At 34.2% G+C, this 18633-nt stretch overlaps 1 protein-coding gene across 1 annotated transcript in view; it reads right to left on the bottom strand.

The window, feature by feature from the left end:
* Positions 1-956: 956 nt before the first annotated feature.
* Positions 957-18633, bottom strand: part of LOC149559348 (cysteine-tryptophan domain-containing zinc finger protein 7-like) — a 45918-nt gene continuing 28241 nt past the window's right edge. The window contains exons 2-12 of the mRNA XM_089828398.1: positions 15135-15207; positions 13705-13838; positions 13216-13566; positions 11763-13102; positions 11108-11568; positions 8427-8537; positions 7615-8318; positions 7311-7474; positions 6157-6317; positions 1326-1483; positions 957-1145 (exon numbers count right to left, since the gene is read on the bottom strand). Coding sequence (XP_089684524.1) covers positions 957-1145; positions 1326-1483; positions 6157-6317; positions 7311-7474; positions 7615-8318; positions 8427-8537; positions 11108-11568; positions 11763-13102; positions 13216-13566; positions 13705-13838; positions 15135-15207 — 3846 coding nt within the window. The remainder of the gene's footprint in view (positions 1146-1325; positions 1484-6156; positions 6318-7310; positions 7475-7614; positions 8319-8426; positions 8538-11107; positions 11569-11762; positions 13103-13215; positions 13567-13704; positions 13839-15134; positions 15208-18633) is intronic.

Raw genomic sequence — 18633 nt, forward strand, 5'->3', positions numbered from 1 at the left:
AATTGCATCAATACATATTATCTAGTATTTTACACTCGAGAAAATTACAAATTGTATAAACTTGCATTTTTGCACAACTCTGATACCTTGTTCATGTCCATCCCGATCTTACAGAGTTCTCTCACGGAAGTACAGTTAAATAATTTTATTTTACCAAAAATATCAATTGCCAGGTGTCCTAATATTCACATTTATTTGTAAGTGAATCTATTAGCTGTATTAGCATTTGTAGATTGGCTTAAAATAAAACTGGCAAGAAATCTTGCAGAACAAAGACATTAAAACAAGACCTGCAATGCAAAATGATGCCCAATTTATTAACCAAATCATGAATAATATAAAAATTAAAATGCTTTGAAGAGCCAAAAAATACACCTTATCCAACCACCAATGACTGAGGAATAATAACCAGCCATGAATTATTGGGTAACTCGGGCATGTTTGCCCCTGTATCAAAAAAAAAAGTGTCACAATCTAGAGCTACGAATTATGAGTCAAATTGAATCCATCAATGTCTTTCAAAGTATGTAAACTCCCCTTAGAGGAGAGAATGAAAATTAGTAGTCAAATGTATATTGATTGAAAATATTTCAGAATTTGCAGTACATTCCATAAACGATAAGACTCCTAAAACACTTCATATGAAGTTGACCTGAAGATCCAGGAAGGAATTCAAAAGTAATGTTTATATTTTATATCAAGAACATCACATGAAATCTCTTACAAACAGCTTCAGGATACATGCATTTTTCGTTCACAGTTCAAATCCTGCCTACTTGCACATTTCTGATTCTTCAAGCAAGATAACATAGTAATTTACATAATTTACACTAGTCGCAACTCATACACAACCTACTCATGTAAGTAAATGGTAGAAATAATTGCATGCATATTGCTCCATAATCCTTATTACCTCCTTATTTCTGCAAAAATTGTTGTTGAAGCCATAATAGATGTCAACATAAAGATGCAGATTCCATGAGAGGGATTACAAGACTGAGCAGTCCATCAAGATTATGAAAGTTCAGATTGATAGCCTTTTTCACCACAGATATTTCATGTTCTCTATAACTTGAATCACTAGCAGCATCCAAAGCACTACCTGCTTTTGCAAAAGCTGCAAATGATGCACTAGCATCATCAACCTGCAAGTATAAAAATATTCTCTTACATGCTTTAACTAATAGAGACTGAGAAATAAGTACAAAAAATTGTTCAGAGGATAAAACAAAGCTAAATTACATGGATCAATATCACAGTGCAATTTCATATTCTAGAAAAACATGTATCATCTACCAAATGCCCCAAGGCAATTTTCAACTTACAAATTGTAACAAATGGTTATAGTGTTGGCAGTGTTGTGTATCAATCACATAATTTCCTGATGCATTTAGAGATGCAACTCGTTTTTGTTGATTCACTACTTTTAATGCATGGCGATTCAAGTTGTCAACATCAGACGCTAATGAACAAGGAGATTCACCTGCACAAACAAAAGTTTAAATACTAGTAAATATGCTAATTATAAATCATAATAAGTTCACACAACTCAGTATACATTACTACATTTTACTACAATGACAATCAACAACTACCCTGGGCATTAGATGTCTCTCCGTCTGCACATACTATCCATTACAGAAAAGACTAATCTTAGAATTGTCATACAAAAAGTTTGGAATTTCAACCATATAATGGACAAATCAAGAATTCTGATGCCTAAAATCCAAAAAATTCACTGAAAATCTAGTTTCGCAGTATCTTCTTTAATTAGTTAGAATTTGTTGTTGGGAAACTTGGGTAGTTAAACAGTTGGCATACTTGAGGGAGTTACACGGATGGGAGCATAAGAAATTTCTCCGTATCACAGTAATATGTCTCCAGAAGTCAAGAGACTTCAGATGAAGTTTCTTCAAATCTCTCTTAGAAATCAAGAGCTTCCTACAGAAGTTTCTTATTCTTTTATGTATAAATCACATTGGTTATCTTCCTAACTGTCGATATTTTGTTGGCAGAGGCTAAAAGCACTAAAGAAATACAATAGGACTTGAGGTTGTTTTTACGTTTTGCATTTAATTGTACAGATTTTTCTAGTATAAAATATTCTCAGCTCCCAGCAAGGTATTAGTAAGGAGAGAAACAATAAAAAGGACTAAGATGTTTTTCCACTAAAGTTTTATTGATTGATTCTAATATTGCCAATCACTGAGTGGCACCTTATCATGTTTTTAAATAAGGGAATTCTCATCCTGGTTCTCATCAGCTTTTTCTAGGTGGCTATTATTAAAAATTTAACAGCTTGCACTATAATGATGACTATCAAATACCAATATAATATGTCTTTGCTTTCAGTGAAATTTTCATCAGTAGTTATAGTTTTTTCTATTTTTAATTTTAAATTTTTTAGGTTGTATAGAACTCCATACTTTTTGTTCATTTAAACATTTAACTGGTTTTACTTTTTGATATTTATTATTTTCTTTGTTCTCAATGGAATGACTAGATGTAACCATCAAAACACATGATTGTTTAAATGCTCTAAAATGATCAACTAAACTAATGATCAGGAGTAAGATGTTTGTCCAGTAAACTATTATCGATTGACTGATAATTATTAATATTCCTAACCTTTGAACGGCATAGTATCATGCTTCTAAATAATGGCATTCCCATCCTAGTTCCCACCTGCATTTTCTAGGTGGTTGTAATGTCCCCTTCCTAAGCTAGTTTAGCATGGTGGCATCATTAGGTTATTTAGCCGATTCCCAAGCCCTAATGATTAGGATCAGGAAATCTTGGAAGCAGTATCAGGTGGGATGTCATATTTAGACATTTGAATGAGCATAACATTTCTTTCTACAGCCTTTTGGGTTAACTCTCTCATGCCTACTATTTTTAGTAAGTTAGTTATCAGCTCCAACAGAGTTGGCATACTTGCTATTTTTAGTATTGATGGTAGGTCCAATTTTGATGATCATCCCAACTTTGATATAGGCTAGGGATTTTACACTAAATGATGATAAATTATATGTTAATAGAGTTAAATTAAATATTATATATTAAATTTATCGTTATTTTTATTTATTTACTTAATGAAGGGACTATAGAGGCCAAACATTAAATTGAAGATGATTTATTTTAATGAATGGGCCTTTATTATTTATTGCTACAATGGGAGATTGGAAATGGAAGTGCTTCTTATTAAATAAAAGCAAACAAAATATTCCTGAAAAATAGTGAAAAAATTAAGCTATTTTTTAAAACAATGAAAAAGAAAAGCTATTCCAAGAAAAATAGTGAAGAAGCATGAGAAATATTCTCAAAAAGATAGCAAAAAAGCAAAAAGTGTTTCCTTTTCCTGAAAAAGCAGCGAAAAAGCTACAAAAGAAGGAATAGGACTCTCATTTAGGGATTGTCATGTCCCCAAATTTGAATGTAATAATTTAATTTGATTAATTATTTAACTGGTCCCAAAAATTTAAATAATATAACAAAAGGACCTTTAATTAGTTACTTTAATTTATTAATATGGGGCACAAGTTAATAATATTTGTATTTGTGCTTCCGATTGATTTAGTATATCTCGGACCCATTTTTTATTTAATTGTGTCTGTAGGTAGGTGTGGCCGTCAGCTATCTTTGTACACCCTCGGAAAGGTTTCCCCAACAAGTATTTAAGCACAACATGTAGGTAGTAGTAGGTATGCGATTTGGTTTATTATTTCTCTACAGCGAATTCCTGTTGGGATTTCTTTGTTGTTCGTCATTTCAAGAGTGAAAGATCTTCTCTACTTGGCTCTTCCAACTTAAGTGGGATTCAGCCCTCACCCTATTCTGTTTGTATGGTTTTTCTTGGATCTGGCAAATTAGAGCGGCATTTTATCTATCATTGTATTTGGCAAATCTGAAGTGCTAATATTGTTTCTCTATGTGCACTATCTTTATTTGCAAATACTCATATCTGCATCAATCTATGATTTGGTTTTCAATACTTGTACGAGCATTGTTTGGTGTCTCTGACGAATGCAATCATTTGTACGCCAACTCTGAGCACAATCTGAATCATTGGCGCAACTTGTAATACCTTACATCCCACACGACACTATACCATCCGTACACTTTCCATAACCCTTGCCTCCACCATACATCACCACATAGCCTCTTTCCATATCCCGCACAGTTGCTTCCTACACCGTACGACCTCCTCCCTACACCGTACGGCCTTGCACAACACAGCCAGCTCCACACCCCTTCACTATATGACTACATCTCCATACTCCTATCGTACGGACTCCACACCTCCACCGTACAACCTGCCTTTGCATATCATACATCCTTCCCTATACCATCCGTATGGTCAGCTCCAAGATATTGTACGGCCAGCTCCATTATACCGTATGGTCTTTGTTTTCCCCTCCCAATTCGGTGTGATACATGTTTTGAACCGTACACCATCTTCTTGCATTATATGGCCACTACAATTCATCTCCATCAATTGGTAATTTGGTCAAACGAGCGGAAATCCTTACGCAAGGAACGAGAATATTATAGGGATGTTAAAAAAGATTTTGATATTGCTTCTATTTACTGAAAATTACTTCTTTGTCGTTGGTTTGCCAGACCAAAAACCCTAGTTCGCAACATTCTTCATCTTGTTGAAAGATACGATATGGAGTATAATCTCATGATTTTATTTTAAGGTCACATTTGGGTAGTATTGGAATTTAGGTTTTTAGATTTGCAAAGCTTATTGGATATCAAATTCGCTAAGAACTTCGCAGAAGACTGAGAAGGATTAAACTTCTATTTTTCTGGTTGTAACTCCTTCCTTGCTGGCCAAACCGTTTCCACCCAGCCATATCACTTCTTGAGGGTCAACATGAAGATTCTAGAGCAGCCATTGGGGTTTAAGGAGCCAATATCTGCATTCACTAAAGATCATAGTTGTTGTTTGACAGATCTAGACCCAACCATACCATTTGAAGCATTTTAGTGAAGAACCTAGGGTTGATGGAGCTTATACATGCTGATTATTATTACTGCAGTCATTTATGTTCATTCCCAGCAAATGGGTATGTTGTATTTGTGTTTATGATCAGACTTATCCATCTGGATATCTTCACTTTTGTCTTTATATTGCACTTTCAATTTGAACTTGATTTTAAAAGTGAATATTGCAAGCATTTCCTTTATATTTGCTGTCAAAGTATTGTATTTATTGCAATATAAATCAGCTCTTTCTATTCTGTTTATCAGATGGTCTTAAACTCGCAGGCAAAATTCAAAAAAATTAAGCAGATATTTACAGCGGCTAATATTTGAAACTTAACAGCTTACACAATGATGATGGCTATCAAATACTGATATAGTGTCTTTTCTTTTAGTGGCATTATTTTGGAACTTCTAGTTTTTTCTATTTTTAAACATCTACATTTCTGAACTTCTATAGCACTCCATAATTTTTTTAATTTTAACATTTATGTAGTTCTATTTTTCGATGTTTGCTTTCTTCTCGAGGAAATGACTAACGATCGAGATCTGCAAATGGGTAGGAGTCTTCATGGTTATATTATAGTAACCGGGGTGGACACAAATGTCTTTGTTGGAAATTCCTTGGTTGATATGTATGGCAAGTGTGTAAGAATGGAAGATGCTTACAACTAAACCCTCTGAAATGATCGCTTATTATACTATAGATCAATGATTTTTAACCAAAACCTAGGTTGAGGACAGCTTAAGAAAAGGGCTTCAGGAGACAAGTGGTAAAAACTTGAACTCTTCAAATATATTTTGAATGAAAAATCTATATAAAATACTAAATAACCCTACCTAGACAGTACGAAGTTCTTAGTAGATAACTATAGATAAATGCATATCAGCTGAAATTATATTATGATGACAATGCTTTCCTTCACCTGTACCTTCATGTTTTACGGTTAGACTGTCAATTCCATTATCTTGCAGAACATTGAATATGGGTAACGTCTAACACAATAAAAGAGTATGTCTAGAACAAATAAGCGTTCACCCTTCCATAGCATAGAAATCCCCAATGTGGTCCTCTCAGCCATGGCAATTACAAATAAAAAAATTTAAATCAACAAAATTACAAATGAATACAATGTTAAATTCTTAAAAGTGTAAACAAAAACTAACCTGTCGGAAACATAACAGCAGCTGATTTAAGTTCTTGTCTATGTCTGCTTAAATACAGATTCTTGGCCATCACAACATGCATGCATGCGAATCCTGTGCATTGGTAGGCTAGAGCAGCAGCTGCCCACTTTCCATTCCGTTCATACACCTTAGCACAATCCCTATAAAAAAAATGAGAATATTTTTTAATCAATGTAGTCAAGAATTAGGAAGTGAATAATTAAATATAAACCCTCAGTGACCTTTAACATACTGTAGAAACAAAAATAGTCTGAACTTCAAGTTTAAAAAGCTCATTGAAGCAATCTTCCATTACAAAGAAGCTTTAATGTCCTTAAATTTTTAAGCTTTTAGGTTTAGCTGGTCCATTCACTCTGAAAAACACATTTTGTTGTTAAAACTATGTAACCTCACATATATATAATAGCTAATAGAAAAAGGGGACTAACATGTTACTTTTCAAAGACCAACTAGTAATTGACCCTAGGACTTCTCATGTGCATGTTAGGGTGCCCTATAACCAAGTGAACGGTCCTTTTTGTAACCATGTTATTTTTCATGGACCAGCAAGGACCTGAACCTAGGGCCTCCCATGCGCAATTTGGGGTTCTCTACCACTGAGCTACAAGTCCTCTTTCTGATGGGGAAACTTGAAGACATACACAAAAAGTGCATTTTTTGACCAAAAGATATTAAATCAATTTTCTGTCACTTGAGAAAATTTCAGGAACAAACTGTGGTAACTACAATTTAAGACTTCAAAGCAAGCTTCAAGGATGGATTTTCATTTGGTAAATCTTACTCCTGGTAGAGATTGCTAAACTTGAATTTACTTGGAAGCTTGGTCAATATAGTCTAAACCTAGATATACAAATTTTTAAGAATTTATAAGTTCAATGGAAAAAAATAAAAACCTTCTGTGAATTTCAACCATTGAGTCTCATTCTCTGAATTGGTATCAAAGGTGTTCCTACTACAGTTGAAGACAACTTATCAGATATCAAAGGTTCTCTGTTTAGAAGCTCTGTCCATTTAACTAAACAATTAGCCCAAACCATTTTTTTAAAATTTACAATTTTAGAATGCATATAATCTGTGAATTTGCTCGATCAACTCCAACCATTAAAATTTAAATGCAACTAAAAGGAACTTACTCAGAAAGCCTAGCAGAGTATGTGAACAAAGGCATAGATTTATTTCCCCAGTGCCTCACACTATCAGAACTCAAAGGCGGTTCTAAAATTGAAGCACTTTGTAGAAATTTTAAAGATGCACGGAAATAGAAACCAACAGCTTCAAGTTCATCGCCTCCATTGCTCTGGATCATACAATAACAAAGAATTAACCAACCAAAAAGACTTTAATTCACACATCACAGATCACACAAAAATCCTAACGAATTTTGGTCAAATCCAAAGAATGAAGTGTATGGGTAATTTACATGAAACAAAAACAAACCTTAATCCTATCTGCTTTCTGTTCCAAATCCTTGCCTTCTTCTAAAGCTGCATTTGCCATATATGACTTATGTTCCCTATTTGAACTTACAAGTGCTCCCTCAACATCCCTTTCTACAAATCCTTTCCACTCTGAAGATCCTTGTCTTTCAGGTCTAGTGCGAAGAGATTTAGTATAGCATGAAAGCTTAGATGAATTGGATGTAGAAGATACAAATGGAGGCCAACAAGATGATTCCTTTTTCAAAGGTTTATTATGATCAGAAAACATCTGCATTAATCCATGCTCCTTTGACTGTTGGTTGCTATGTTCTGCTATCTCATGAAGAATGCATTCTACATTTGATGAAACAGTTTTCACTTTTTGCTCTTGTTCATCTTTATTTCCTTTGCTTGCATGAGGCTGAATAGATTCTGTCTTTAAAGGTTTTACTTTTTTTCGCTTAGGTTGGCCTTCCTCCTTCCCTATTTCAAAATCCACCATGCAATTTGTTTCTACCACCCCTTGATGGGTTGCCTTTCCTTTCTTCTGCTCCATGAGTTTCCTTTTCTTGGTTACCTGCTGCTGATCCTCAACTTTACTTTCTCCATTCAAACTTTCTACACCATTTTCTTTGGTTAATGTAGCATTTGTTACAATTTTGAATCTGTTACCTGTTTTCTTTGATTTCAGAGGCAAAAAATCAACCCCTTTGGCATCATGCACTGCCATGGAATAACAAAAAAAGGTTACGTAATCTTTTCTACTAGAAAAATATTTTCCAATACATGACAATTATTGGATGATGCTTTCAAAGAATTTGCAGCTGTTACCTGGATGGTTTTTCGCCTTCATTTTTTTTGCAGACTTGCACTCCTTTAATTCGCTATCCATCTTACGCTTAACATTTAAAGTGTGTGCACGATTTACTTCAGGCTCATGGGCTGTCACGAGGCAACCAAAAAATGAAACAATTACATCCAAAAACAACGACAAGAAACTCACTAATCACTAAATGATCTATCTACAAAAGGAAAAACACTATATGAAAATAACCATCTATATTCTAAAACTGTTGGAAAACAATTATTTTTATTTCATGCCAATAAATGCAGATTCATATCAAAGTTTCAAACTCATAATTATTTGTAAAAACAGATCATGATAACACAGTATCATTTCTTGCAGAAACATTGACATAGTAAGTTAGTTTCACCCTATATACGTCCCATCTGTAAGAATTGTTTTTGGTGTTTGAAGATTGGCTTTCAAAACAATTATTACATTCAGTAACTTGCAGCAACATGTGCCATGCAGAAGTGTACACCTTCCATCTACAAATCTAACTTGAACAATCTATAACCCAGGTGGTGCAAGGACCAAAGTTATAATTTATGCAATTAACCTACTAAAATTCAAACATGGTTTAACCATAAAATGATTGATAAGCCAGAGAAGATCTGAAGATAATAGAGGCAAACATTCATATAAGAGGTGCCTGTGAAGCATTCTGATTGAAAAGACTGAATACTTTAGCTAGATCAAACAACCGCCAGGATTTTATAACAAACTAATGATATATGCATTTCACAGTTTTTGTTAGTTGCGACTGTCAAATATGCCAAGTTACTTCAGCAGTGATTTACTAACATCTATGTCCTATCACACACCACTACAAGATAGTAGTTACATGGATGATAATTGAAAGGCAAAATTGTAGGTATAATTATAGTCTTCAGAGCATGCCCATCCCTACATTGATATTTTATATGCGCACTGACATACATGATCAATTTTTTCTATATTTTGTAATGACAATAAATATAGACACACACACACACACAAAGTCTAATTCTATAATTACATGTAGAGCATTGGATTAAATAGAATCTTCAAGTCTGAATACCTCATAATAATAACACTTTCACTTAATTGAAAAATTTCTCTGGCTAGCTTTAGAAACACAGATCTCCAATTTAATATTTTTCAATTTGAGCCTATTAAGCAGGTTTGGGGAAGCCAAGGGAAACAATGAAGTGTTCCCAAATTTCACTGTTGTAGAAACTATGGTACTCTGTAGCAATTATGAACTGTATTCAAGCCCAACTGAACCTTAACAGGACCAAGGGATAATTTTTCTTAGTTGGATGTTGCATGCCCTTAGGCTTAATTTGGTTGAATAAGTTTCCAAGCACTGTTTGTGGATTTGCTCTCCAAAACCTACCATGATTATTTATGGGAGTTGGAACAACTGATGGCTTGGTTCCAAAATTTAAAAGCTCAGGCACAATTTATCTAAATAGGTTAAGATAATTATTGATATATATGCACTTATGTTTATCGGATACCTAACCCTTATAGAAATAACTTGCCTTATGAATTATATTTTAAACATTGTATAACATGATTGCAAGATCTAAACCAGACTTGATAATGACATTTTATTGGTAGAGGTATAATCTTAACTATGGATAAGTTTCTTGTTTTAAATGAACTTAAGATTTCAGAGCAAGATTTAGGAAAAACCCAAAAGGGGACACTCCATTTTTGTGTTTGCTTGGGTGAGACTAGGTATAGAACCCCTCCAAATTTTATCTTAAAAATTCACATGAAAAATTCACAAATATTCAAGCACTACAATGTAAAAGTCACTTTTTATTTAATAAAGCTTTTTATTTGTACTAGCCTTCTTTAAGTAAATAAATGTGTATGCACCTCATCGGACAAGACTATTACAGGCTATCCTTTGCCCTTGGCTTCCAATGTACAATGCATCTCTGTGTCACAAATCACTTATTGTTGTAAGTTCTTGTTTGCTATTTCAAATTTGGGTTCTACATGCAAATATTTCTTCTGTTAGATACAATCATTGGAAATCTCATCCTAGGGTACAATACTGTTCATAATGGTTATGCAACTGTTTTCTTCTGCCTTCTCAAACTTTGCTATTAGATTTAATTGAGGTGTATATCTGTTTCAGATAGTCTCAGATAGTCTCAAGTTAACATTAAATTAATTGGAATAAGATTGAGTAAGCAACATAACCATTTACAACTAAAAATAAAATTTCAGCACAGACATCCTCATTCCAGAACACTATGCATATTGACTTCAAATTCGATACAAAAGTAAAATGTTACAAGAAATTATGTAATGGAGGTAACATGCTAACCTCAAAGAAGAAAGAAACAATTAAAACATTGAAAGCGTTATTAACTTCTTCTTGAAGTTACCTGTGCAGGTCTTAAATGTCAATCTATAATTTTTATAATAGTCTCGGGAATTTTCTTTCAATGTCTAGAACAAAATATAATAATGACAAATGCGAAGAATCTATATGATGCATTATGAGAGTTAGCTGCATCCTGCACTGGTCAAGAAATATGCATTGGCTTATTGTGCCTCGCATATTTAAAGCTTGATATTATTCCATTACCATTCATAAACAACAGATATTTTAAATTTTTGTAAAGACAACATAGTTCATTTGAACAGGAGCTAAAAAGAACATTACCTTCACCTCCAGATGTCTCTTTTAGTATCGCCGTATCTTTAATTTTATTTCTCTGCTTGATTACACCATTTGACTTCCCTCCATCTTTAGACTGTGAAAAACTTACAGCATTTTCTTCTTGCTCCATAAAACTCTTGTATTGGTCAATTCTATTTTTTACAGGTAAGTAATAGTCCTTCCCAGAAAAAGAATTTGAGAACTTAACAGTGCCTGAAACATTTGGCATACTTCTCTGAACTAAACCTTTCTTATTACTGACAATCTTTATACTTGACTGTAAAGACCTTGGCCATATCTGGTTTGATGATTTAGGATCAAGCATAGCTGTTGAGAGAGAAGCTGGAAGTTGATCCTCTCCCTGAGTTGTTTCTGAAGGTATCCGTGCTTGTGAAATTGCATTTTGACGCTCTACCGCCTCTGTTGTTTCCTCTTCTGGGACATTACAGTGATTCATCCCAGGCCTGGTTAGACAAAAAAACAAAATAAGGCAGTCAAATTTCCCATGACTACTTATGCAAAGCTATATTGATTTTATTTCTTAAAGAGAAAACAAATGCACAATTTCCAATCAGAGAGTAATTTCTCCCTCTGAGAACAAATATACATATTTAAACTAGCATTTAACCCAGTATCAATGAAAACCAAAAGGACTTACAGCCAAAACATCATGTCGCAAAGCCAATTTTCTTGTTGAAGGGGAATCTTTAGTCCAATTGGGCATAAGCGCCATTTCCCACATGCATCACAACACACCCAATCATCTAATCCAGAAGCGTCGGTTGCTGTATTCTGAGTTGCAGCTTGTTCTGACAACAACTTAGTATCGTGAGCTTTGATAGTAGATGCATGCTCTATTTTTTTCAGGTCATGTTCATTGGCAACATCCCTTCTCTTTCCCCTCTCAATACCAATTGAAATTTCTCTAGCAAAATATTTGTTCTTTGCTTGTTTTGTATTCTCTTTGCGAAAACCCATGCTGATTTCTTTCTTGTGGACAAATTGTTCATTCGTACAATTCGCAATGTTTCCATGTATGTCCTCCCTGCTATTGTTTTTTGATTGCTTCTTCTGCCCTTTGATAAAAACTGATTTTTCAATTAATGATTTCTTAAATTTTCCTTTTGAAACTACCTTGCTCTCTTGCTTCATTGTTTTTTTATTAACATTAATGCCATTTGTTTTTTTATTTTCCATGTCCACGCCCTTTACATCTTCTGTACTGACAAATTCATGAGTGGCTACACGTCTGAGAACATTTTCTTTTGGAATTCCTTTATTTTCAACATCCAGCACATTCTTTTCCTTGTAAGTACTAGCTCCTGAAAAACCTAACTTACTCACTTCATTGAGTGACTTATCAATCTTTCTTACATTAACAACGTGCTTATGGCCTTTCTCCTTTCTGGTTGCTGTTTCTGGCCCATCTGCCCCACCTAGCATTGATCCCTTTACTGTCTTAGATGGCATACAAGGATGTTGAGGAGCAGCAGTAATCTCCAAATTTTCACTTTTTGATAGACAAACACTGAAATTCTTTCCATTAGCTAAAACATTTGGTTCTTCAAGCGATAGACTCGTTATGCTTTGAATATTTGTCTTCGCATTATGAGCAATTCCCATATCTGGCTTTCTTTGATGCATTTCCTTCATTGAAAATTTTGATGAATCCTTTGACACCAAAGATGCTTTAGATACTCTGAACTTTGTTCCCATATCTGTCTTTACTTTCTTCAGTTTATCACATCTGAATTCAGAATATTGCTCTTTTTCTGATTCAGAAATGCTGGCAGTGGTCTCTTTTCTTGGTGTCGGAGCTTGAATTACTTTCCCACATTCAAAGCCAATACTGTTTGCTTGGCAAGCTTTTCTAACATGTGATTTCCCTGCTCTTTTAATAACATTGGAAAACATGCTTTCCTTTCCCCGTCCTTCCATTAATATCTTTGGAAGAGGCGAAAGGAGAGAACCACCAGGCACCTCATATGATGTCATAAGCTGCCCCCAATTAACCAGAACCAATCAATAACACATTGCAAATCTACACAAAAATCCAAAATGAGACTTTATTTAGAAGAAAAGCAAATAAAGATTGAATTATAGTTTCTTACTTGAATAATTGATAAGGGACTCATATCAGGAGGGCTTTCCACCCTGGTAGTAACCATCTGACGTTTATCAAGACTTTCTAGTGATGTTGAAGATGATTTTTTAAGGCCCAAGCCAGTGGAAATCACTGTATTTGTTTGGTGGGAAATGATATCAGAACCAAACTTGAAATGCAATTTGACACCATTTGTAGGTTTGTTCTCCACAGGGAGCTTTCCATCAACCTTAGCATCATGTATAGCCAAAGTTTCCTCTGTAGATCCATGTAATGTGGTATCATTATGAGATGAATTTATGCAAACAATTGAATCTCTTCTCCAGGCTCCATCAGTGATTGCCAACCTTGAAGATTTCTGCAACATACACATCATAAGAAAACATTTTAAGTCGAACTAGAGACAAAAACTATATTAATACAATGCTTTTCCACCAGTCTTTCAGTATTTACAATAGCTTTAGAAACAATCTTCAACAACAAATATAGAATGTACCTCCACAGCACCCTCGCTTGCAGTTGTTTGGTAATTGTAATTGTGCACTAGCCCAGCACTATTTTGTTCTTTAGGTGTTTCAGAATTATGTTCTTGTACTGGTAAAAAGGAGCCATAATTTCCAAACTTTGGCCCTGTACAATTCACACAATGGAAGGTTAATCCTAAAACAGAAACAATTTTACTTTCTTATTATTAAGTTATTAACCTAAGGCCACTACAGAACAACATATTTGCTGATGTATTACATCTGTTGACACAATGTGTATTATGCATATCAAAGAACAACATTATTATACTCCTCTTCCACAAAGTCCACCAACAGGATTTAAAACTAATTCAGTAGTACAAATTAAAATAACTATAAGAAATCACAAATTTAATTGCATTTTGAGTTACAAATCAGAGCAATACATAGGAGACAAAATGATATCCAGACTTTCTGCCATTAAGAAATAATACGCGAATTTTGTTTGACCATAATCTTATCCTTAAGGAAATCAAAAACTATATAACAAAAACAAAGATTGTCAAAGGGATGTGAACATAGTTAAATGTACCCAAACAACATTACATTTAGCATTGCATTTTCAAGGTGAAAGGTATGACAAAAAAATTCATACAAAATTCAGCACAAATATTATCAGTAATCAGTTCAGAAGGCAGTTTCTACATCTGATGTTTACACCTGATCCCCAAAGGGTATCTGTACCTGTATACAAATTAAGCATACATATTTAAAGTAATCAAATACTAACATGAGAAATGGATATGCAATGGGCAAAACATAATTCTTTGTTTGTTGTCAGGGTAATGTTGTTTGTCAGAGACAATAAAGTTATATGCACTAGTTACAAGATTAGGAAGTCTGATCATTATCGTGACTGAATTAGTTCTAATTGGCCTAAATGACAAATCAATTTTGTAGCAAAGTTGTGACCCATGAAATAAAAACAAATGTCCCAGACCTTAATGCCTTCATCAATAACTGAAAGACATAATTTACATGCATGCACTAATGATTGCAAGCATCATTGGAATGATTAAGAACCTATATACAGTGATAACAAAGGAGACATCTTCGACATTTGCCATGTAAGAAAACATTTAACCATATTAAAAGAGATGCCAGACTATTCAAATTCTACAATACATTTGTACCATGCAAAGTCTTGGATAGCATCCTTACAAAAGAAAATAAGAATCAGAGCAAAATTAAAACTCTAATCAGAAACAAATTATATTGCTAAATGGCCAAAGAAACTAACCAAGAATATCAAGTTATAATGGCATGGTATAAAGTCCAAAAGCAAAAACATTAAAAAGAGCTCCAAAATCAGATTACATACTAAGAATCACTAGTCTAAAAACATATACCGACCAGTTGTAAACTTCAAATGCTTAAGTGAAACATAAGAGAAAAAGCATACCTCGCTTTTCACAAAGGTATTCCCCTTCAAAGTGACTTCGCATTTGCCCAAAACAATAACTAAGTCTACGTTCCTGTCATCATAAGGAAGAAACCATGGTTAGTTTTCTACAAATTTGCAACTTCAGCTTCCTTGGACAATATATGAACTCCCAAAAATAAGAAATGACAGCGGTAGGCAATTTCAACCCACCAGATTGTAATATCATTCTTCAAAAAAGACAATACGAAATATTTATGCACGTGAGAAAAAAGAAACATAGGAAAACATAAAGACAACCAGGATCTGCTCTATTTACCCTGCCAACCAATAAGAGCCATAGTTTTGTTATTTGTGTTAGTACTGTGAATTTGTGTCAACTGAGAAGAGGACAATAAAGCAAGGGTTACCAAAACAAAACGGTGCAACAGCATGATAGGGATTGAGCAATGTTGCATATCTAAAAAGTGCTCCATATTGTTGTGTTATGTTTTGAAGTTTATGTTGTGTGTAATCTTGGTCATGTGTGTTTGAGAGTCTAAGACTACAAACAGATAGAGAGAATGAGGTGTCAGATTTGGAGCTGACAATGAGAAAAAAGTGATTCTTAGGCACAACTATGTTTGTAAACAGGGTTAAAGAGTACAGCAGAGAGTCTCTACAAATAGGTTGAATATTCAATAGTAGCTTTGGAAATGAACATATCTAATTTTATGGCATCAACATTTTGGATCACACTCCATGATCCATCATCAGGATGAGAGTGCTGGAGATGAGAAGTTCTAAGATTGTGGAAGAACAACATATAGCATTCAGATGATATCCATCATAACGATGAATAATATCCATCATCTTACAAATTTTCATCTCCAGCATTCTCTCTCATCTTGATGATGGATCATGGAGTCTTCTAGAAAATTGATGCCAAAAAATTACAGAGAGTCAAAGCCAGAATCTACCATTGAATACAAATGGATTTTGGAAATTTGAAAAAGTGAGAGGATCATTAATATAAAAATCAAAAGTAAGAAGATCAAGTTGGGATGGTTCAATCTAAGGGATTTGGCAGTTAAAAAATAAAATATGTGATGAGATAATCACAAGAGGAGGTCGGAATCTGACCACCTCTCAGGATTTTTAATCTCAAGGGACCCCAAAATTCCACCCTATCTATGTAAAATTCTGACAAACTTGAAAATTCTGCCCTTTTTAAATGGGAAATCCTAACAATTAGTCAAATACTGCCCAAGTCTAGGGGCAATCCAATGCAAAATTTCAACTTAAAGATGATAAAAACAAGAGAAATTGAGGATGAAAGATGAAAATCAATCAAAATCTTGGAGATAGGTGATCAGACTTTAAAGATAAATAAGGATGGAAATTAGATGTTGGGTAGTTTCAATTGATAAAGGAAGCAAATCAGAATGAAAAACCATGAAGATAGACCCTTAGAAAGAATTTGAATGCATGTGATGAGGGATGACAAGGCAAAAAGATAGATTGAGAAATCAAAAGTAGAATCAGAACTAATCCTGACATAGAGTCGGAATCCATCCACTTGTCAGGATTCTCAATCTCGACAACTCTGCCTTAGCATTGTGAATTGATTGGTGTGAATGCTGGAAACAAGAAAGTTGACAGATTGAATAAGATGAAAGTGCGCGTAAAAGGAGCTGAATCTTGACATAGGGTCGGTATCTGACACTAGGTCAGAATCCAACCTCCTATCAGGATTCTCAATCTCTACAACCCTCATATTTTTGCCCTCATTTCTTGTGAAAATCTCAACTCCTTGGGCATCGTGGCATTGGGAAATAATCATTTCAAGGTGAAAATTAAATGTTTCATAGGCAAAATGAAGTTTTTATTTAAAATTGAATCAAGTCAGGGCGAAAAATAGTAAACTTGGGTATGATCGGAGATGTTAAGGAGCAAGAAATTAGTGATCAAAATTCTAACTTGAACTAAGAATCTGCCCAAACATCATATTCCAAGTTAAAAACCAAATTACAAATTTGATTGAAAGAGTGAATTAATGTTAGAGTGAATTGAGACTCAAAGAGGTCAAAATGCCCCTACTACATGTCCCACTTGGAGCATCATGCCTCTGATTTCCACCAGCTTGTAGAGTGGCAATTCTCACTTGAAAATAAGCTGTCCGCTATCAAATTTGGACTTTCGAGCACTTAGATGTAAAAATAGTTTGAAATTAACTTTTAAGAGTAGAAATTTCCAAAGTTGCTTTCAACTACTTACTCTAATAGTTTGAAGGTGAAAAACTCTAATAATTTGAAGGTGAAAAATGCTGAATTTACAAAGAATTTTGTATCTATTTCAAAAATTTGATCCAATTCACCTTTTTTGTTTTGCAAGGTAATTTGAAAAGGAGATGCTTGGAGAACCTAGAGTGGTAGCAAGATTAAGCTTTGGACTCCAAAAGCAAGTGAATGGTTCAAAAATGAAATCTCAATCCAATCTCAAGATCAGGTTAAGAAAATGGATTTTTAAGAACAAGTTATGAAAGAAAAAAGATAAATCTACATGAGGAAATTATCATCAACCTAAATTTCCTAATCCAAGATCAAGATTCAAATGCATGGAGTACCATCACAAATTCAAAATCATGGCAATGAGAAGAGTTTCAATTTGAGAAGATGGAGGAAATTTGAGATTATGCCATCACAACTGGAGGCTTGATAATGTTGAGTATCAAAAAATACGTATCATGTCTATAAGGCAAGCATGATTAGGTGTCGTTACACTCATCTTCAACCAATCAGAAGGCTCGAGTTACACGTGTCCAAGCACAGCCAATCAGATTATACCAAGTAAACATGTGAAGTCCATCATGCCTCTACCTAATCTATTTTCCCATTGGCTCTCAAAAGCACTGCGAATTTCTTATATGCCCATAGAGTGGTGTCTTCATGTAATTTGATGAGCATTTAATGGTTGTAGCAATTGGGTAGATTAGGGTAATGTTGGCATAATCTTGGCCCTTCATTGTAATTGAACAACTCTAAAAGACCATGGCCATCTCATTTGTTACTCATTGGATTAAGGAGATTAGCTTAGAGGTAGAGGAGAGTAGGAGAAGACTTGCTGAAATTGTTGTCATACTACTACCAAAGTAATTGCTAATTCATTGTTGACATTCATGAGGGATTACTTGTGTTGCTTTGGAATATTGCGTGGTTTCTACATTTACTTAGAATAGGATTTTATCTCATGTTGGTTAAAAGTAGTGTTTAGTTGAATGGAAGATATTTTGGATGCACCTTTGGTGAACTCATTGAGACCAAACCACTAGATGCTTGTTGACTGTAAGTTTGTCTTGTGTGGTCGAATGGCATATCTATGAACTTAACTTTGATCATTGCTTGTACATTGATATGCATCAATGGATGGTGTTAATGAAATGGTAGTAGTTTGAACATCTTATTTTTTCCATAGGACATTGCACTAGCTTGGTTGATGTCGATAGCTAAACTAAGTCTAGTAGAGTCACAAAAACATTCAC

This window comes from Cupressus sempervirens, chromosome 5, assembly GCF_028749045.1.
Source record: "Cupressus sempervirens isolate cs-2001-9-10 chromosome 5, ASM2874904v1, whole genome shotgun sequence".
NCBI lineage: Eukaryota > Viridiplantae > Streptophyta > Pinopsida > Cupressales > Cupressaceae > Cupressus > Cupressus sempervirens.